The sequence below is a fragment of the Cryptosporidium parvum genome, chromosome 6 (assembly GCF_000165345.1).
Source record: "Cryptosporidium parvum Iowa II chromosome 6, whole genome shotgun sequence".
Classification (NCBI taxonomy): domain Eukaryota; phylum Apicomplexa; class Conoidasida; order Eucoccidiorida; family Cryptosporidiidae; genus Cryptosporidium; species Cryptosporidium parvum.
The window spans coordinates 767,793-788,827 of NC_006985.1; the positions used below are offsets into that span (position 1 = coordinate 767,793).

General features: G+C 30.8%; 10 protein-coding genes across 10 annotated transcripts; 4 read left to right on the forward strand and 6 right to left on the reverse strand.

Moving 5' to 3' along the window:
- Nucleotides 1–228: 228 nt before the first annotated feature.
- cgd6_3290 (DNA-directed RNA polymerase III C1 subunit) lies at nucleotides 229–5,844 on the reverse strand (the record flags this gene model as incomplete). Its single annotated transcript, XM_627674.1, has 1 exon — nucleotides 229–5,844. One exon carries the CDS (start codon nucleotides 5,842–5,844, stop codon nucleotides 229–231), a length of 5,616 nt encoding a protein of 1,871 aa, XP_627674.1.
- Nucleotides 5,845–6,469: 625 nt separating this feature from the next.
- cgd6_3300 (Yir323cp/Cwc24 p family; CCCH+ringfinger domains) lies at nucleotides 6,470–7,405 on the reverse strand (the record flags this gene model as incomplete). The annotated part of the gene is made up of 1 exon (XM_627675.1): nucleotides 6,470–7,405. A coding segment is annotated over one exon (936 nt), but the record flags the coding sequence as incomplete, so codon positions are not given.
- A 465-nt stretch (nucleotides 7,406–7,870) lies between these two features.
- On the forward strand, nucleotides 7,871–8,485 carry cgd6_3310 (hypothetical protein with signal peptide; the record flags this gene model as incomplete). The annotated part of the gene is made up of 1 exon (XM_627676.1): nucleotides 7,871–8,485. The coding sequence occupies one exon, from the start codon at nucleotides 7,871–7,873 to the stop codon at nucleotides 8,483–8,485; it is 615 nt and encodes a 204-aa protein (XP_627676.1).
- Nucleotides 8,486–8,580: 95 nt separating this feature from the next.
- On the forward strand, nucleotides 8,581–8,901 carry cgd6_3320 (hypothetical protein; the record flags this gene model as incomplete). Its single annotated transcript, XM_627677.1, has 1 exon — nucleotides 8,581–8,901. The coding sequence occupies one exon, from the start codon at nucleotides 8,581–8,583 to the stop codon at nucleotides 8,899–8,901; it is 321 nt and encodes a 106-aa protein (XP_627677.1).
- Nucleotides 8,902–9,144: 243 nt separating this feature from the next.
- Nucleotides 9,145–12,381, reverse strand: cgd6_3330 (membrane associated protein with a SPX domain (SYG1, Pho81 and XPR1) domain at the N-terminus and a vtc1p domain at the C-terminus. 3 transmembrane domains near the C-terminus.; the record flags this gene model as incomplete). The annotated part of the gene is made up of 1 exon (XM_627678.1): nucleotides 9,145–12,381. A coding segment is annotated over one exon (3,237 nt), but the record flags the coding sequence as incomplete, so codon positions are not given.
- A 355-nt stretch (nucleotides 12,382–12,736) lies between these two features.
- cgd6_3340 (60S ribosomal protein L32) lies at nucleotides 12,737–13,150 on the reverse strand (the record flags this gene model as incomplete). The annotated part of the gene is made up of 1 exon (XM_627679.1): nucleotides 12,737–13,150. One exon carries the CDS (start codon nucleotides 13,148–13,150, stop codon nucleotides 12,737–12,739), a length of 414 nt encoding a protein of 137 aa, XP_627679.1.
- Nucleotides 13,151–14,064: 914 nt separating this feature from the next.
- On the forward strand, nucleotides 14,065–15,237 carry cgd6_3350 (hypothetical protein with transmembrane domain; the record flags this gene model as incomplete). The annotated part of the gene is made up of 1 exon (XM_627680.1): nucleotides 14,065–15,237. The coding sequence occupies one exon, from the start codon at nucleotides 14,065–14,067 to the stop codon at nucleotides 15,235–15,237; it is 1,173 nt and encodes a 390-aa protein (XP_627680.1).
- A 1,214-nt stretch (nucleotides 15,238–16,451) lies between these two features.
- cgd6_3360 (possible zinc finger and possible FYVE domain) lies at nucleotides 16,452–16,859 on the reverse strand (the record flags this gene model as incomplete). The annotated part of the gene is made up of 1 exon (XM_627681.1): nucleotides 16,452–16,859. One exon carries the CDS (start codon nucleotides 16,857–16,859, stop codon nucleotides 16,452–16,454), a length of 408 nt encoding a protein of 135 aa, XP_627681.1.
- Nucleotides 16,860–17,431: 572 nt separating this feature from the next.
- cgd6_3370 (microtubule-associated protein) lies at nucleotides 17,432–18,826 on the forward strand (the record flags this gene model as incomplete). The annotated part of the gene is made up of 1 exon (XM_627682.1): nucleotides 17,432–18,826. The coding sequence occupies one exon, from the start codon at nucleotides 17,432–17,434 to the stop codon at nucleotides 18,824–18,826; it is 1,395 nt and encodes a 464-aa protein (XP_627682.1).
- A 275-nt stretch (nucleotides 18,827–19,101) lies between these two features.
- cgd6_3380 (Erf1 eukaryotic translation termination factor 1; N-terminal RNAseH plus pelota domain containing protein) lies at nucleotides 19,102–20,400 on the reverse strand (the record flags this gene model as incomplete). Its single annotated transcript, XM_627683.1, has 1 exon — nucleotides 19,102–20,400. A coding segment is annotated over one exon (1,299 nt), but the record flags the coding sequence as incomplete, so codon positions are not given.
- Nucleotides 20,401–21,035: the final 635 nt, after the last annotated feature.

Here is a 21,035-nt window from a genome sequence, read left to right on the forward strand (position 1 = left end):
AAAGAATAGATAAGACTCGAATTCAAGATATACTCAGTTTCAAGATCTACGCAATTTAAAAATACTACACTTGATCATATATAAAATATTACTTAAATTCCTGAAGAACCTAATAAAGAAATTCTACTCTGACATTATATATATCCATATATTAAGTTCAACTGGTGAAATATAATCTTAAAAATAAATCCAGGGAAAATCACCAGGGACTATAGTACTACTCTGCCACTAACAATGGTCTCTGGGCAGAGTCTGTTTTTTTATACTACTTAAAAACTGTGAAAGCCTTCCAACTGAATCTTTCTTGCTTCCATTCAGAAATAATTTGCTTTTTTGTATATTTGAAGGGGAGTTATAAAGGATATCAAAAGATCCGGTACCAATTTTTATAGGCTTACCCATTATAACACATTCACTAACACCAAATACTGGATCAACTCTATTCTGAAAAGCTGCTTCAAATAAATGCTCATTCGTCTCCTCAAATGATGCCAACATAAGTGTTGAAGTACGCATCTTTTGAATACCAAATCTAGAAATACCCAAGACGTCTCCTCTAAAAGTCATGATGTCAGCTAGTAACTGTATATGCCTTAGATCAATATCCATACTATAAGCATCCATACATTTCTGTACTTCTTGAATAATTACTTTTCTTGCTGCTTCAATTCCAAGTACTTCTCTTACCTCCATTACATGATTTGATACTGTTGTTGTACCAATTATACCATTGATACCCATCAATTTTAAAAGTCCATATCCTTCTACTGCAAGACTATAACACTTTCTCTTCTCTCCAGTGATTGGATCTTCCTTATCATCCTGCCTAATTACACTTCTTTTTATCCCAGGTATACCACTAACTACAACATTTTGTAAACCTTTTTTAAGTAATTGTGTCTGGAAATAAACATTCATTGTATTTCCAATACCGGTATTTAATGTATTAACGTTACCGGTACCGTTAATATTATTAGATGAAGATCCAATTTGTGAAATTCCACCGCCAATAAGAATTGAAAGTTTCCAAAGATCAAGAACTTGAATATCTTCTAATTTAAGTTTAATCTTTGAGATAGGTCCGTGACTAACTATAGAATCTCTTACAGTGTATGCATTAATATCAAGATAATGGCCTTTAATGGTTTCTTCATTAAGATTTATGTTAATAAAGACTCCATTTGGTGAATAAAGCTCTTCAATATCAGAAACTACTTCGTTTAAAAGTGTTTTTACAATAGATCCTTTAACTATTTGGGCATAATTAAAGTCTGAATCATTTTCAAGCTTAGCTTCAATAATAGGGGTAAGAATCTTCGTAGCAGCATTAATGATTTCTTTAATTCTTGGTACTCCCAAAGTAACATTCATACTAGCAACTCCTGCAAAGTGGAAAGTTTTTAAAGTCATTTGAGTTCCTGGCTCTCCAATAGATTGAGCAGCAATTGCTCCAACAGCTTCACCTGGTTCTGTGATTGCTTTCATGTACTTACTCCAACTCGCTTTAATGAATTCATACAATTGTCTAATAGTAATAGCATATTCAGGATTATATCTTATAGACTTGAATTCTGAAGAGTAAGTAGATGAGGAGATTCCAAATTCTCCTTCATCATCAATAATTCTCCTCTTTGAAGAGTTTACAGCATTAATGAAAGAGCCTACTTCCATACTTCTCTTCCTTCCTCCGAGACTTTCTTCTTCCTGTTTTTTTTCTCCTAATTCTGTCTCTATGTTATCACTATTAGGAATAATTACAGAATAGAATCTTCGGATATACCTGGAGAATTCACTAAGTTCCTTAGATCTTCCTAAAGATGCAATTCTGGAAACATTTGGATCATGTTGAAGGATTTGCATAAACCACTCGGAGTCTAATCTGGAATCATTATAGAAATCTTCAATAATTTGCATGTAATCTTCCAATTTGAGTCCCTCCTTTTCTCCTTGAGCTTTTCTATAGTTTGAAATTTTCTCAATATGGGAAACCAAAAACTTCCTCATATTATTTGAGAATATATTCAATTTATGAGTCTTTTCTTGGTGAGTTGGTGACTCTAAAATTGAAATCTTTTGATGGACTAAAAGAGAGCTTGGAACAAGCTCTCTTGTCATCCTAATCAAGAATTCCATCCATTTCAGCATCTCAAAAGGAATTAGAGGTACATTTGTATCCATAATTGGCAAGTAATTGTAGATCAAATAGTGAGCTAATACACTATTTCTCATACAAATACATGTCTCGTTATTCCTACACCACTTTAATCCATTCTTTGTATACCAAATCTTCAAAGTCGTCAATTTATCCATTACTGATTTCGGAATCTCCTTGGACTCATTTTCAAAGTACTTTGGATCAAATATGATCTGGCTAATACTTTGACTGCAATAATCAGAAGAAAACTGAAAATCTTCTAGTTTCTGTTCCTCCAATTGTTCTACCTTAACACCGATATTCTCCTCTTGTTTTATCATTTGTTCCTCTTTCCCCAAATTCTCCTCTTTATCTTCTTCTTCTTCCTTTATATCTACCATTCTTTTAAGCTTTGATCTAATTACACCTTCTCCCATCTTTTTCTTTGCTCTTCTTCTCTCCTCCTCTTCCTTTTCTTTTTTAATCCTTCTTTCCTCTTCCTCACGTTTTTTTTCTATCTGAACCAATAAATCATCTATTTCATCAAATATTAGCTCTTTTTTAAAATCACCAGTATCGACGGTATTTATAGTGCATGCATGTGCATCATTTGTTCCCGCCGGCGCCAACGAATTATTTAAAAGTTCACATGAACCATTAGATAGATAGTTTTCAAAAAGCAAAATAAGGTGGTTAACAACTTCATTTGAGGGTGGGAGAAGTTTAAATCTGTGAATATTTCGGTCATTTTTTGTTTCTTCCATAGTGGAGTTTGAATCACAAGAATTTGTTGAGGATTTTCTTTTGGATCTTTTGGAATTTGATGGTTTGGGGTTTTCTGAAATATTTAAATCATTCTTCAGGGGTTGATTTTCTAAAAAGTTGAGATAATTGTTAAATAGGAAGTAAAAGTTGGAATGGACTTTAGTTTGCGAGTAAATATGTTTGAAAAGCTTTCCAAAATTAACAAGTTCTAACTTTTCTTCCATAAGCATTGGATTAAGTCCGTCATCTCCATATATGAATTGAATAATCTGTCCATCACTTGTTCTTACTGTTTGGTCATATTTGATACAAAGATCTTCTAATGCTTTCACAAGTCTTCTTTGCATATATCCTGTTTCAGCTGTCTTAACAGCTGTATCAACTAGTCCCTCTCTCCCTGACATTGTATGGAAGAAAAATTCATCAGGTTGTAATCCTGAAAAAAAGCTATTACCTACAAATCCTCTACTTCTTCCATCAACACAATTCATCTTGAAATGAGGAAGAGTTCTATTGGTAAAGCCATTTTGAATTCTTTGTCCAGCAACATTTTGTTGGCCTACACAGGCAACCATTTGAGCTATATTAATTAGTTGACCTTTTGCTCCTGATAGATACATAAGAAGAGGTTTGTTAGAAGGAGGGAGACTAATATGAGAAGCTTTACCTGCTTCATTTCTAATATCGTCTAGAATCTTTTTTACTTTAAGTTCTAAAGTATCTTCAAGAGAAAGACCAGGATGAGGAGTTAGTTTCCCCTTTTCGTATGAATTAATCTCATCTTGAACTCTTTGATACCCATCTTCTAATAGATTCTTTTTTGCTACAAGAAGTTCAGCATTTGGAGTAACATCATCGATTCCAATTGTCATTCCTTTATTAGCTAAATACCGTGAGACAAATCTAGAAATACGTCCCATACATTCTGAGCTCTTTTTTGCATTGTTTTCAAGTAATATATAGAAAAAGAGTCCTTCCTTAGATCCTCCTCCAAGTACTTTCTTTCCTATTGCTCCTGCTAAAAGTTCAGAATGTCTCACCACTACATAACCTTCATTAGGACAAAGATCTTTTAGATCTGATTTTGAGTCATAGTCTCTTTCTTTTAATTCAAATGAAACATCTATTCTCTCTTTTTCATTCGAGTTTGGTCTTAATATCATATTAAATACCTGTTTTCCTGTCCAAAGCTCTACAGGCTTTAGAATTGTTGGAGGAGGTAGCTCCATTGGTATTTGTCCATTTGAAAAGTGACAACAGTATTGGGAGAACTGATCTCTTGTTAAGAATATATCTCTTCCTGTTAGTACATACATTCCTAAAAGAAAATCTTGAGTTGCTGCTATCAGAGGTTCTCCGTTTCTTGGAGTTACTAAGTTATTCATAAGTCCCATCAAATGTTTGGATTCTGATCTAGCTAGTTCATTCTGAGGAAGATGAAGATTCATTTCATCTCCATCGAAATCTGCATTATAAGGAGCACAAGCACATTCATTGAATCTAAAAGTTCTCCATGGCATAACTACAACTTTGTGAGACATAATACTAAGTCTATGTAAACTTGGTTGTCTATTGAATAAGACGATATCTCCAGTTTTCATATGTCTTTCTACAATATCTCCAATCTCAAGACGCTCTGATACAACTCTTCTATTAGCATATCTAAGACTAGATTTGCTTCCATTACTCTTATAAACATAGCATGCTCCTGGCCAAATATCATGTCCATTTAGAACAGCTTCTCTTAAAGAGTCAATATTAATAGCATTAACTCTTTCGGGATAAGTCAATTTCTTTGCAATGATCATAGGTACCACAACTTCATCAACTTCAATATTAGGGTCAGGAGAAATAACAGTTCTTCCACTAAAATCAACTCTTTTACCACTCAAATTTCCTCTGAAACGTCCTTCTTTACCTTTAAGCCTCTGACATACTCCTCTTCCAGCTTTTGGGATATTCTTACTAGCTAAGAGTTGGTTAACTCCTGGAGCATCAGCATTAATTAGTCTAGTGCATTGAAGCTGAAGAAATTCCCAATTCCCAAGTAACTGAAAAGTTTGAAATCCTGATTTCATTTGAGATTTGATAATATTATTCAAATCAGTAATTTCAGACAGAATTACTGTCAAGTCATCCTCATTACTCCCAGATTCTCCCATAGTAACTGATGGTCTAATACAATTAGGTGGGACAGGAAGGCGTGAAATGAGTAGATTTCCAGGCTTAAAAGTTTCAAGAATATCCAAATCTTGATATGGAACTCTTTCTAAAAGTGTTTGAACAAAAATTGGAGTTAAATCCTCAACATATTCTTTACCATCAACTTTAATAGTATGAGTTAACTTCATAAACTGGTCTAAAGTTGGTCTAATTGTTCTCCTTAGTTGACCTTGCTGAGACATACATCTTGGACATGTTTTGACTTTCTTACATCTCTCAACAAGCTTTCTAAATTGTAATCTATAAGAATGAGCAATAGAATATGACTGTTTTAGCCTGGCAAGATGCTGACGTTTCTCCTCTCCTTTAAGGAGAAAAGCTCCACAACTCTTACAGATACAACACAAAACTCCATATAAATGCTTAAAATAACCAACATGAAAGACAGGTTGTTGTAGATCAATATAACCCCAATGACCTCCACAAGTCTTTAAAGTACCTCCACAACTGGAACACTGAGCATCAGCCCTATGAGCTCCTAATCTTGAATCTAAAACCCCTCCTTGAAGTGGTATATTTGTCATTGGTCTATAAATCTCTCTATGCAAAACTTCCATATGGGCAGATCTAGCAATTTCATCCTTTCCCATTGCAGAGAACTCAACTGCTTCAATATTTCGTCTTTTAAAGACATTGACTACATTTTCCTTACTAAGATTCACATTTTTTGGAATCAAAAGCTCCTTATCTCCAACTTTAATCCTTGTTCTGATCGTCGACATGTTAAATTTTGACTTTCTCTCCTGGATTTCCTCGAAAATAGCAATTAAATCAGTTGTATTTCTTCCTCCTTTGAAACTTTTTAATGTTTAAATTACACAATGTCTACTATTACCATGAATAACTCCAGTTTTACCTCCTCTTTTCATTTCATTGCTCAATCCTGCTCTTGACCAACACAATACTGAGTCTTAATTATTCTATCTAAACCCTTTCTCTATTTCTGCTTCTTTTCCTCCGTTTTCTTCCCCTTTTTTCATTCAAAATAAACTAAATTTTTCAGAATGGTAGTTTTTTTAGTCATCTTAAATTAATTCAGAAATTCCAAAAAGCCCGCCTAAATTTTATGTCAATAATAACCAAAAATAGGCAACCGGTATATGGGAAAAAAAGAATAAAGTAAAAAAAAAGTTGGGGGGGAAGTGAGGATTAGAATGATTTAGGATATTGAAGAATAAATTAGTCAAAAGTATTTGGCAGAATATAGGTTTTCTGAAGAATAAGAGAGATTGATTAAGAATTGTAAAAGAAATTATAGAGTTTAATATTACTTGAAAATATGAAAAAAAATTAGAATTTGCATGCAAAGCCCGCCAAAACATAAATATATTTTAAGGAAGAATTGAATTAAGATGATTGAGAGTTTTCAGAATGATTGGAATCAGATTCGGATGAATGATATGAATCTGATTCTGAGATGAGTTCTTGTGGTATAGATGCAATATTAAATGTTCCTTTAGTGGGGAGACCACATTGAAAGCATTTTGAGGTATTAGTATAATGACTAAAGGCACATTTTTCGCAGAAATAGTGATTACAGAGGGTAACAACAGGATTTGAGTCAGATTTCCACTTTTTATTACAAATAGAACATTTCTTTGGAAGTTTATTATTGTTAGTTGAATTAGATGATAGGTTTCCATCTCCAATACTAGATTTGTCTTTAGAAATAGATTCAATCTTTAGTCTCTTTTTTTTCTGCTCTATTTCCCATTCTTTATCAAGTTTCCAACCACTTTTGAAGTCACTCCTATCATGAAGGAATTTGCATGTATCTCCAAAACCACAGTATCCAGTTTCTTTAAAATCTTTACAAATATCATGCTGGTAATCAATCATCAAAGTAAGTTTAATATTTGGATTTCTGGATTCTAAAGTATCATATTTTTTCTCTGAATAGATACTCTTAGAAGTTTCTTTCTTAGGAGGATTTGGGTCATGTAGGTCTAAGTCATAGTTATTTACGATATTATCACGACTAAACTTTCGATTATTTTTATGGGAAAAGATAGTAACAAGTTCATCAAGTTTTTCATCTTTTTCAAAATCTGAGTCTTTTACAAGATCTGAATCCTTTTTTAGCAAGTTTCTTTTCTTAATTTCATCAATATCTGTATTTAAGGACCCTTGAAAAGTTCTTTCCTCAAGTGTTTTTGGTTGGTTTTCCTCAAAATTATCATTTTGAATCTTTCTAATCTGTTCTTTGCTAACATTTCTCTTCTTAAACATTATTCTTATCAGAGAAAATGAGAAAGAATTTAAATACTTTAATTCTTTTCGAGATCAAAGCAAAAATGGGTTTGGCGCCAAAATCATGTATATGAAAAAAATACCAAGTAAATAGTCTAAAAGTTGATTTGGAAATAGGAGATGACTGAGACTCAGAAAACTCTGCATTTGCTTGAGGGTAAGTTAATTTGTGAGTGTTGAGAGTTGGTTAGTATTGGTGGAATGTTTTATCAATATAATTAGTAACATCTTCATTTTCTATGAAATGTACTTTATTGCAATATGGAATAAGAGGAAGAAATAAGGGAATGTTCAAGCTTTTCTTTTCTTAGTTTTTTTATTTCTTTAGTTTTCTATTATTCCTTTGTTTCTCAATCTTTCTCATTACTCACTTTCTCTCTAACTCAATTTCTAACTTTGCGATTTTTAGAAGCAGAGTATGTGGTAAGGAGTCTATTGGAATTTGAAAAAGATGATTTGGAGAAAGGATTACAGGATTATGTGGCATTGAAATCAAAAATGGAAGTTTTAATTCGTAAGACTAGTAAGTATAAGAAGTTTCTTGCAATCAAAGACCCTTCTAAACAGATTTATGGTCCAAAGATGCTTGAAAAGATGAGAAATATGTGTTCAAGGTTTGAAGATATAGATGAGATATTTGAGGAGCAGTTAAATCCAATTTACGAAAGTGTAGAGGCTGAGTATAATAGGAAGTTGTTGGAAATGGATCAGGAAGAAAGGAGGAGAAAAGAAGAAGAGTTTAAGAGAAAAGTTCAGCAAGGCATCCAAGAGACTTATCTTGAAGAAAAAAGGCGATTAGAGAAGCTAAAGGAGAAACAAGAGGAAGAGAAACGAAGGAAAGAAGCTTTGGAACGTTTAAATCAAGAGGAGAAAGAAAGATTGGAAAAAATGAACAGAAATATAGAGATAATGAGTATTTTTATTAAAGAATTGGAAACTGGAGAAGTTTTGAATGAGTTTAAAGATACTCAAGTTTATTCAAAATTGGAAATTTACGAATTTAAGATAATAGGGATTGGAATATTGTTATTATTGAGACAAGAGTTAGATTTGAAGGAGTTTTATACTTGTATTGGATTAGTTTCAGATCTTCTTGTATCTATATTAAAGTAAGTTGATTCAAATATAGTTTAAATTAAAGCTAAATAATATTGTTCATTTGAATTTTAAATAGAGATCCATCTGATATTAAGTATCGTTTGTTAAGGATGAATAATGAGAACTTTTTTAAATCTTTTGGAGACAAGAAAGGATCATTTGCAATATTCTATGGAATTGGATTTAGAATAATTCAATCAGAAGAAAGAAAAGAATACTTTGAGATTTTATCTTCAGATAAGGATCTTGGAATAAATGTGAGCCGTCTAAATTCAAATGATGAGTATTTAATACTTAGAGAACCTGATCCAATTGATCAATTTGAGATTTGGGTAACTTGGATGGAAAAATTGAGTTTAATTAACGACATATTGGTAAGTTTTATGAATATTGAAATTGGGATAGAATATCCACATTTCAAAGGAAAATAAGCTATTTTAAAGTTGGATAAACAAAACCTACTCTATTATAATAACTTATAGAAAGAAATATTAACACTTAGATATGATAGAGACCTTAAAAAAGATGATATAGAAAAACTATTAGTAAACATTATATTAAGTATAATCCAAGATAAACATTAGAGTATAGTAGATTGATAATAGTTTATAGAGTAGTACTATTATTTTGAGATTAGATATAGTAAAATAACAATATGATTAGCTCAATTCAACCTAATGATACAAATATTTACCATTTGAAATAGATTGATTATTATAATTTTGAAGTAATAATTGATTTTCATTCTGGTTATTCTGGTAATAGTGGTTGTAATCTTCTCTATAGTATTCATGAATATCTTTGAAATGCTGTTTATGACCACCAACAATAATATTTAAGAGCAAAACTGATGTTAGAGAAATAATCAAACACATAACTAACAAAGTTGGGCCAAACTTATCATTATAAGAAATTGGCTCTTTAGTTTCCAAAGCTCTATTTCTTTTCAAGTAAATATAATAAGAATAAGCAATAAAGAAAATAGCAACAGGAGCCATAATTAAACCACATATACGACCAACTTGTGTTCCAAAACTAAGTAAAGAAACGGAAATAGTTGCCAATAAAACTGACATATTCATCCACTGAAGTAATGTTCTCTCATTAGCAAAAAATGTCTTCGGTTCAACTCTAACAGCAGAAGATACACACTTTTTTTGAATATTATTAATACCATGATTTGCTGATCCTTCTCTACACAGGCAAAAAATTGACCTGAAAGTGCGCGCCAGTGCATGTGGAAAAGTCTGCTCATGCGCATGTACAATACCGGAATCCACGTCATTGCCAAGAAGTGGCACATGCAGTGTGTGCGGTTGGGATTGTGTGAGTTCGCGTTTAATTTCATTTTTTTTAATTGGTCGATTTTTAAGTTGATGAATATTTGAAAGAGTATGGGTACTATTTAAAGAAGAAAGGGAATTAGTTTGAATTTCATTAGTAAGAATGCTGGCTTCTCTTTGAGCAGTGACTTCTTGATCGTGAAGAATTCTTGCATTTTTTCCAGTATGAAGAACATCAATTTTTAGTAAAGAATTATTGAAAGAAGATTTTTCGTGTTCAAAAGATTGAAGTTGTTTGACCCCAATCAATTCCTTGTTTAAAGAAGCAGATCTGTTTAGACTTCGTACAGTTTGGGGTTCAGAGTTAGTATCTTTGATATTATTTGTAATTTCTTGTTGGCTTTCAGATTCTATAGCCATAAAATTGAACCAATGTGGAACTTGAAGTAAATTATTACTGAATAAAAGAGCAGTACAAGTTTCAAGATTTGAAAATCCGTTAACTTCTGAAACAGAAGCAAGACCAAGAATATCTTTAAGTATTTCTCTGGGGTTAGAATTAGTGCTGGATAAGTTTCCAGAATCTTGGGAGAGACTTACACTTAAGATTCCGTGAGAAACAATTTTCATATTTTCTGATACTAATGCTTCAGTTTGGGGGCAAACAATGTAAGTATTATATAATATTGAAGGTCTCATATTGAAGATGGAGTTTGTTCCAAGTTCAGTGTTCACAATTTCACAATTGCTTCTATTTGTTTCAGAACTCAGTTTCCTTTCACTTTGAGCAGGTAAATTATTCAATGACGAATTGTTTCTTTGGGAATGTTCATCTATTAATAATTCCAAGTCAATTTCAGGCATAATCTTTAAGTTATTATCAATATGGACACATATATTTCTTTTTGGATTTGCAAAAGTTGTTCTATGGAACCAAAGATGTGAAAATGGTCCTAGTTTTCTAAATTGGATAAAATCTATAAAGCAATTAAGCAACATTATTTGGTCTTGTGAAAGGTTTCTTCTGGTTTCATTTAAATATGTATTCAAATCAAAGTTAAAAGATAGCGATGGATTCTTACTTTCACGTCTGAAATCCCCGTAAGTCTTAAGGATATGAAAAACATCTTTTTGTTGGATCAATAAGGTTTTACTACTTACTAAGGCCTTTGATCCTTCAAAAGAAAAAGTTCTTTTTCCTCCTCCTTGACTCACTTGACTAGTATTTGTTGCTTGACTAACAAAGTTATTATTATTCTTTGGTTCATGCCACTCAGTATTTGAACAACTTGGTTCCATTGGATGTATCCAATCCAAATTAAGCCATTGGTCTGGACTTCCTTCATTTTCTCCATACCATCTTAATCTAAATGTATAATCCAAGTATTTTTTTGGAACAATCTTCTCATCTGAGTATGCTTGAATCCTTCCAGATGAATTTTCCTCTATTTGATTCACTTGAGAGTTACAAGAGAATCTGGACCTTATTTCACGAATTCTATGGTATTCACTGAATTCTCTATTATCAAAATACAAATAAGATACTGTTGAGGTTTGCAATGTTAAAGAAGATACATTTTCTGTTGAAGCTGCCTTTTGAGAATTTGTATTATTATTTATTGGAGAAGATAAACATGGCTTGTTACTCATTCCATCCTCTATATTCAATAGACCTATTGAAACTAGAGGAACTATTTTTGCTAATAGTACTTTAACCTTCATTACATCTTCAGCTAAAATAAGATGTTTTGAATGAAGTTCAAAAGGTGGATGTGTTGATATATCACTTTCTGATGTTTTATCACACTTTAAAGATTCTTCTTTCATCAGAAAAGCACTTTTTAGCGTTTCAATCTTTGAATAGCAGTTTGAAAGACTTTCAAGAAGTAAGTCCAAATTCATATTCATAAATGATTCTCTTGCAAGTCTTGCGAGATACCAAGAAGAAGAAGTTGACTTATTCATCTTATCATATTTTTTGGTAATCTTTCTAAAGCCCGTATAATTCAGTTGTTGGTAACTTTCTAAAAATATTATTTCACCACTTTTACGTTCAAGTTGTTCAATTAAAGGCGAAATTAAGTCATCCAAAAGTTCTTTACTCATGCCAGATTGAAAAAATGAGCTATCGGAGTCATTTTGGTTATTATTATTAACATTACTGGAGTTATTTATTATACCTAAATCTCTGCTAATTTGATCTATATATCCTTGAATTTGTTTAAGAGAATCTTTTATGTCAGTATACATAATACTACTAAATGAATTAATCTTATCCAATTCATGGTTTAATAGATCCATAAATCTACTTTCTGCTGGCCTATATATGGATCCTGCTAAAGCTTTAATATTTCCAAAGTTATTTGTTACCTCATTAATAGTATAACTTGAAGTATCTGATCCAGTTATAAGCTTTATTGCTTTTTTAAGATCCTTATAAGATAAGTAATGTTGGATATACTGTTGATTTACATAATGCTGAAGTTTTTTACTGAATTTCATAACTATTAAAACAATCAACCAAGTCAATATTAAAGCCAAAGTACCATTTAAATAATTTCTTATTATAAATGGTTTATTGCTAGCAACAATTATATTTCTATCACTATTGATATTTTTGTTGCTGATTTAATTCTATTATTAATGAATATTTCAATTAAATAATAACAAGTATTAAATATGTTTGAGAAATTCATCAACTAGTCAGAATCACCCCCATATGTAGAAAGATCCAATATCGACGAGCGAACTTAAAAGCTGGGCAAGATAATCCCCTCTCCCTCTTTTTCTCACCCCCCCCCCCCCCAACTTTCTCCAAATGGAACTGGATCCCTATTTAACCCCTCCAGAAAATCCTGCATCCCTCGACAAGAAAAAAGAGCAAATTGAAAAAAAACATGCAAATGAAAAAAAAAATAAGATTCAAGCAAAACTGCTGCTATAATTGAAAGATTAAAGGTAACCTAAGCTAAGGGAATTTCAATTATTCGTCCTCCTCAATTGCGAGTCTGGCATTCTTGTTCAAAACCTTTAAGTTCAACTGCTCAGCTCTCTCCAAAATCTCTCTTCTCTTACGACTACTTACTCCAGATGCAATCTCAACACAGAAAGTCTTGTTATGCATTAAAAGCATATGAACTTCCTGGGGATTTGATACAGTGAATTTATACAAACCATTTGGAAGCATCTTACGTGTCTTGGCATCACTACCATAACCAATCTTTGGCATTAAATAATTACCCTTGAATTTTCTACGTACACGACAATCAATACCTTTTGGTTTTCTCCAGTTTGGCTTGACTCTTAAGAAGCGATCAGATTGGAATCTGGTGAACTTTTTTGTTCTCTTCTTAATGATTGCCTTTTTTGGCTTATTCTTAAAGCTTACGATGGACATCCTCTTAATTTAAAAAGAAATTAGACCTGTGAAATCTTCTATAACAGAAATAGCAAGTTAGTATTTTTTTTTTTTCTGAGTGGAAAAAAAAATCAATTAACTTGTTTCTAAATTAATCCAAACTTTCTCCTTCAAACAAAGTTTCTGTTTTTCTTATTTATATTTAATAGAAAACAGAAAATAATTAACCGGTCTTTTTTTCAACCTTATATAATACTTTACTTATATTAAGTTAATATAATAATTAATTAATATTTAATTTGAGACAAAACATTTAGTAGACTATTTATTTCAATGAGACAGTATTAATAAATTATTTTTTTTAATTAAAAAAATTAATTATTTGTTTATATATTAAAACTTTTCTCTATTTATTAATTCCTTTCATTAAATTGTCTCTATTATTACTATTAATACCGGTTCGGTACCCCAATTATGGCGCCACAATGTTCCCGCCACATCGTGTGCTACATTATTTAAGAAGAAAATAATGGAAAAAAAAGGAGAAAAAAGGAAATGGAAAGAGAATAACAGAGCAAAATCAGAAATAATTATGTTTATATTAGGAGATGATTAATTTGATTTCTAGAATGGAAATAATTTGTTGTTTGTGCTTTGTATCGAATATAAGAGGGGAGAGGTGCATTGCATGCATTTTGAGATCTTGAAAAATAATTTATTTGAACAAATTATTTTTCATTATTGTTTTTTTTCTTTTCTTTCTCTTTTATTGTAGAATTTGGAAAAAAAGTAATTAGTAAGTTCATATATCTTTTAAAATATAGTATTTTTGGGATTATCTGTACTATTCTTTTAAAATAAGGAAAGAATATATTGTAGCAGGAGTAATCCTGGAATGGTTTGTATTATTTCTATTGAGATGTTTGGGATTAAGTTTGGAGGAAATAAAAGTAATGGAAGATTGGCTTCCTGAGTGGGTAAAAATAGGAAACTATGAATTGAGAGAAATATATATACCAAAGAGTAAAAAAGAGTTGGGAATATGCCAATATAATATATTAACTTCCGGTAATAAGTTGAAAAAAGATCACGAATGGTTTTTAGAGAATCGAATTGAGTATTCAAGAAAGAATGGGTATTGTTATTTTCATTTGGATTTAAGTTTTGGTGAGGTTAGAAATCCTCATTATTGGAGATATATTGGAATAATTAAGTTATATAAAAAAGTTCAAGGCTTACTTTCTGATCATAAAGAGCATAATTATTTGGTACTATATATGGATTCCGATACCATGTTTTCAAGATTTTCTGTAAGAATTGAGGATTTTCATGAAAAGATGAAAGATTCATTTCTATATCTATCAGTGGATGATAATTGTGAATTACAGCATTATTTATTAAATGTTGGAGTCTTATTAATGTCTTTAAGAAGATTAGAGACATTAATATTTTGTATTCAAGTACTGGCTTTACAGAAGACTCAGTCTATACTATCTTATTCATCAGAATGGAGTAGATCGGGTTTGAATGATCAAAACATTGTTATTTCTGTTTTAAATGATACAGGAAGGTTGGATATTGAGAATATACAAAGTTATTGTTTGAGGAAGAAGAATTCATCTTGGTTGGATAATGAAGATCAGTGGATTAATTTGAACTATTCAAAGCAAAACAAAGGAGTAGTGGTTGTTCCCAGTTTATATTTGAACCAAATTATAAGGATGGATTATATAATGAAATCAAGCGAGTTAAAAACCAATCTTTGGTTAGAAAGGTCATGGATTATTCATTTTAGTGGATCTAATAGACTAGAACAATGCTTTATGATACAAAAACTTTGTTTAGATAGGATTAGAAAGTTCAAAACAAAGTATAATCATTATTTTAAGGAATGTCCAGAGAAAATGGAAGAATTGATGACCAAAAATGAACTTAAAAAGATTGAAACTCTATTTTCATTGAAGATGGATTCAAGTTTAGATCCTAATAACTATATTGGACAAAATTATTTGGTATGGATTAAAGATCTCGAACAGATAGATCTTGGAATAAGAAACTTAAGTAACAGATACTCCATTCTAATTAAAAGGTATGTTTTAATAAGAATAATAGAAAGGAAGTCTTGAGAAAATTGAATATTAACTTTAATCTTTAATTACTATAAATTTTGCTATTTTAATATTGTGATTTCATTATTTTAGAATAATTAAGCTTCTAAAACTAAGTAGAACCAGACAATTCACTCAAAAATCAAAAAGAGAACTAGTAGGAGCAGTTCTACAATTCTTAGAGAATTCAAACAAATTTGGATTAATTTTTGAGAAACTATATCTCACAGGAATAGTAAGTTTATATAAAATCTTTTCTCTATTTTCCTCATTTTTCCAATTTATTTAATTTTTCTTTTTATTCCCTCTTTCAGTCAAACAGAAGAACAATAAAGTATGAAGCAAAAAATGCTATTGAATTCTCTAATATATTCAACTTCTTTTCTCTACTAAACAAATGCCCTAATAATTTTGAATATGAAAAAAAATTTACCTCAAAATTTTGAATCACGTTACCTTTTAAGATCACATAAAAATATCCGATACCTGCAGAATGCATGCATGCAACTGTGCATGCATGTGACCGGTAATGACATGAGAAAAAAATTTGAAGAAATATGGAAAAAAATTAAATAAATTTTATGTATTTTTTTTATTCTAGCAGCAAAATAAGTTTTTGAGGTTTATAATGATTCTTTCTACACAATTAACAAGTTGATGATTATCAAAAATGATGGCAGAGTTTTCAAGTATTGAATGAGGTATATAGTCGTCTTGTAGGCCTAAGGAGATAGTTCTAATTCTTCCAGCTCCTCTTTGGTTTTCTGGAGAATTTAGTTGATAAGATTCAGCTCCATAATTGTTTGTAAGTTCTTTGACTCTTTGTTCAAGTCTAAAACATCTTACTCTAAGCCCATCATTTTCTAATCTAAATTTCTCCACTAAAGTGGAAGTTTCATTAGCTATACTTTTTAAATTATCTTTTTCAAATTTTATCCTTTTTAATGATTCTATAATATCTTTAGATTGTTTATATTCTTCTTTTAAGCTTTGAATATGAGATTCTCTGAAGTTTTTTTTTCAATAAAGAAAATAAAACAAAATAAGATCAAGTCAAATTCTTAAATAGTGGCTAAATATTGTTTAAGTTTAACTTACAGAATTGATATATTGTTACTCTGTTGACTTATTTGAGATCTTAAATTTGAGTTCTCCACTTCCAATTGTCTGTTTTTCTGATTCCATTTTTGGATTCCAACTAGTTTCATTTTAAAAAAATATATATTTTTCATTCATTTCATAAAACTAAACTTACCTTGACTTTCAAATAGAAGATTCTGTATATTCTCGGTACCCTCAATTTCACAAATTGATTTCCATAAACCTTGAAATGATATAATTTCTTCTAAAGCTATAATAAATTGTTTACACTTTGAAATGATTTGAAATTGCTCCTCTAAGCCTTTTTTTAAATTCAAATTTATTTGATCCTTCACATCTAACTCTTCCTGAAGTATATTATTTGTCTCAAGATATAATTTAGATATACACTCTTCACATATTAATTTATCGTATATTTTATATTCAACTGTATTACTTATGTTGCAATTTGAACATTTAACTCTTCCACACAAAGTGCAACAAATTTTATGAAACTCATCTAAATTCATACATTCTTCACATATTTCAGTATCTTTCATTAATTCTCTACTTTCAATATTCCTATTCAAATATAAAATGCATGAAATTCTTTTTTTACTATGATCTTTTTCTTTTTTCCACTTACTCTGGTGAGTTTTCTCTAATTTCTCTTTCTATTGGTCCTGGACTCCAACTCATTTCTCTTTTTTTACTTTTTTTTTCTTTTATTTTTCCTTTGAATCTTTAATATTCAATTTTTTTAAGTTATTGCATTTTTATGCATATTCACCCATTCCCCCCTTTATTGTCCTCTATACCGGTGTTTACCGTTATTTTTTTTTGTGGACAAAAAAAGTGAGCGGGAAACATCGAACGCCGGTATATAAATATTAAAGCATTAAAAAAAAAAATATTTTGATTAGTCATTTTTGACAGGAAGAACTTTGTATATTTTTTTTTTCCTCAAAAGTTTTAAATTGAGGAAAATATAAATTTATATTCAAAGTACAAAGAAGCCTGTACTCTGATACCATAGGATATAGTCGAAGCAATAAACATTACATTAATAAAGGAGTGAGGAGGGTTTAGAAAATTACAAAATTACTACACAATTTAAGCAAGTCAGAAGGCAATGGATAACACAATGATGGAGGATAAAGGGGATTCACAAGTGGAGGTTTTCTTTTGGACGAAGATTAAAGATCCAAGACTTCAGGCTCCTGAAGGATCCTTTATGATAGATTCAAAATCTGGAAGAGCGGAACTTTCAGAATTATTAAATACCTTATTAGAAACAGAAAACAGGATTGCTTTTGATTTTATTATAGATGAAGTGTTTTTGAGAGGTACTATTTATGATTATATGAGACAGAATGAGAAAACAAGTGAATCAAAACTTAAAATAGAGTATCTTAAAACCCTTGGAAAACCATCAATAAAGATTTTAGATAAGCAAAAGGATTGGATTAGGAGCATCACATATGGAATAGAGACAGATAATCCCATGGTAGTAGCAGGATTCTACGATGGAAGGATTAGATTTTATGATACAATTTCACATAAAAAAGATAAGAAAGTCAAATTGGACGAAGATGATAATATTAGAGACAATAAAAGTCAAACATTTGAATTTAATGTCAATGAATTATTACCAGAAGGAGATTCTACTTCTGTTTTTAGAGTCCAATCTCAACAACTAAATGATTCCGAGTTTTCCAAAGTTTGGGCCTCAACAATGAGCGGTTCCATTATAGGTTTAAGCTATTCAGCAAAGAGACAAGAATGCATTTTGAAAAGTGTTAAACTCAAAGCCAGTATTGCTCCTATTGAAGCTCTTTGTACTGTAAAAGGATGCGATTCAATAATATCAGCAGGAGATGCAAATGGTAATGTTTTAGTATTTTGTAAGGAGTCCACAGATAATGGTACTTTAAATAATATAGAAAATACAAACAGCTTAAATTGTACTGCTAAGATAAAAATCCATTCTTCTAACGTTACAGATATACTATCTTTGGGAGATAATTTGATTTCCTCAAGTTTGGATGGTAATATTAAGGTGTCTAAAGTTTCATTAGGAGAAGCTGTTTGCGGGTGGAATATTAAATTTCCAACATTCTCTTTATCTACTCAAAATTCCATGGTAGGAAATGTAATTTGTACTTCTCATGATGATGGTAAAGTTAGGATTTGGGATTTAAGGGCAGGAGCAACCAGCCAAATAGACCTTAAAGCAAAAAAAGATATGGGTTTAGTATCTTTTGATAGAAATACTCGTTTTGTCCATAGGAGCAGACTTCTTGCTCATAAGGAAGTTGTTCCACAAGCTGTTTGGAGTCCATATAGTGAATATATGATAGGGTCAGTTTCACATGACATGGATTTGAAAATCCTGGATATAAGGTCACCAAATTTACCACTTCAAGCAGCAAAAACTGACTCAAAATTACTTAGCCTCTGTTGGATGAATGAGCATACCATTTATACAGGAGGCTCAACAGGAGAACTTATAGTTTGTTCATTTTAGACATTATAGTTAAGTCTTTGTTCTAAAACTTACAGTTAGAATACCAATAATATATATTTGATTGATTTTTAGATAATTCAAAATAAGAATTTCGATTTAATCTATTCCAATGTAATAGTTTTCCGCTGATTGGCATTCTTTGATTTATGATATAATTTTCCTATTAATAGCTTTTATTAGCAAAAGTTAATAGGGAATAATATTTTAATAATAGAAAAGGAATGACTCAGCATTTTTTTAAAATTTTTTAGATACTTGTAATACCTTTTCTTCATTTAAATAAATTCATCCAAGTCATCCTCAACCACAGCATAATCTTGGAAGTCTACTTTGTATCTCAAAATACCACCAAAGCCACCAAATCCTTTTTGGAATTGATTTCCTTCTTGAGACTTATTTGTAACAAATTCCAATTGAGCTCCGTAATTTTGATATGTATTTACAAGCCATTCAGTCAAAGGAAGTATTTCAATAACATCAAGTTCTGCTCCAGTTTCTGGATCCTTGAATTTGGATTCATCATGCTGTTCAGTTGGGCTATTTAAGAATACTTTTTCTTCGCCAGTAGATGGGTTCTTAACAACCATCCTTTTAGTTTCTAAGTTTTCCCATACAATCAACAATTCAATTGCACCCATTTCTAAAGCTTGAAGGGTTTCATTAATTCCGTAAACATACTTTCCAGTATCCTGTGCAACTTCATCAAAGAATTTAGTGATGAGTTTCTTCTCCTGAACAAATTTAACATTTTGAAGCGCATCAGAAGATAGCTCAATGGCTTGATTAAAACCATTATCACCTCCATATGAAACATCAACAATCTTTAGGATCTTGCTTGCTAGTCTTTGATCAAAAATATCACTTTGAGCTAGCTCATTTTTAAAATCAGCACTTCCTGCTAATATCAAAGCCGCAACATTAACTTGGTCGTTAGTAATAAACATAGTAGTTGCAGTTTCAGCAACTTTTCTCAAATAATTGTGACGCTTTTCCATTCTCAGACGAGCAAAACGTAAAGCTGATTGACCACCACGACCGTGCTTTTTTGGTAAATCCACATTAAATCTAAGCAAGACTTCTCTCGAACTACCTTGCACAACACCATACAAGGCACCATTACCATCAACAATAATAAATCCAAATTTATCATCAGTCTCCAGTAACTCTTTAAGAGCATCAACATGGAACTTATTATCACATAAATAAAGAGACGTATTAATAGGTTTAAATGGCTCAAAGTCAATATTTACTTTCTTTTCCTTCCCATCTTCAGTAATTAAAGTTCCACAATAAACTACTAATCCATTTTGAGGAGTTCTATTATATAATTTTAGACGTTGTTGAGTACTTGTAATTGCTGATAAAACCGAAAGTCTATTTACTCTACTCTTAATATTAGAAGCTGTACCATACTCATCAGCAAGCATTTTTGAAATTCTGGATATTTCATCCTTTGGTTTAATAACCAAAGAAATCATAGAAGTACCATTTCCTCTAGCAGCTTCCAGTGTCGCTATTAGTCTTCTGACTTTCCACTGTTTAACGTTTGTATCGTTATCACTCATTTCTTGTCTTCAATTTAATACTTTTCTATCTTGTTTCCTTTGGCAATATTTTCACCTCTATTTCATAATATTCTCAATATTTTCTCAAAACTACAATTGGAAAATACTGGTTGAGTAAATTCTTGGAACTTTTTGGTATTTTTTCAAAACCAATAAATTACTCTTTATTTCAAACTTTTCGACAAAAAAGCAACGCTTGGCGCGTAGTCTCTCTTAATTATTACCTCCATTGCTCAGCCATTAACTTTTTCTTTAGGAAAATTAAAAAAAATTTAAAAACCAAAAAACTCCACCTGTCAATTCTCAAATCCATCAAATTAAAGCATTACATTTGTTTGCATGCACTAAAAGTTGTTCTTGCATGTGCTTGTCCACATGCTGACACGTGTACTATGTTTTCTTATACCGGCATTTGCATGCACGCACTTGTGTATGAAGAAAAAAAATTATGACACGTATCAAAATAATTTACTAAAAATAAAAATTAAAGTGTGAATAGTTTGTGTTTTAGATTTAATTTGGTTATTTTTTTCCTTTAAAAATTATATAGTCAATTATTTCAAGAGTTTTATAATTGATTAAGATATGTAGAAAAAAGAGAAATTGTGTAAAGAAGGAAATAAAGACATTAGAAGAATATAAAA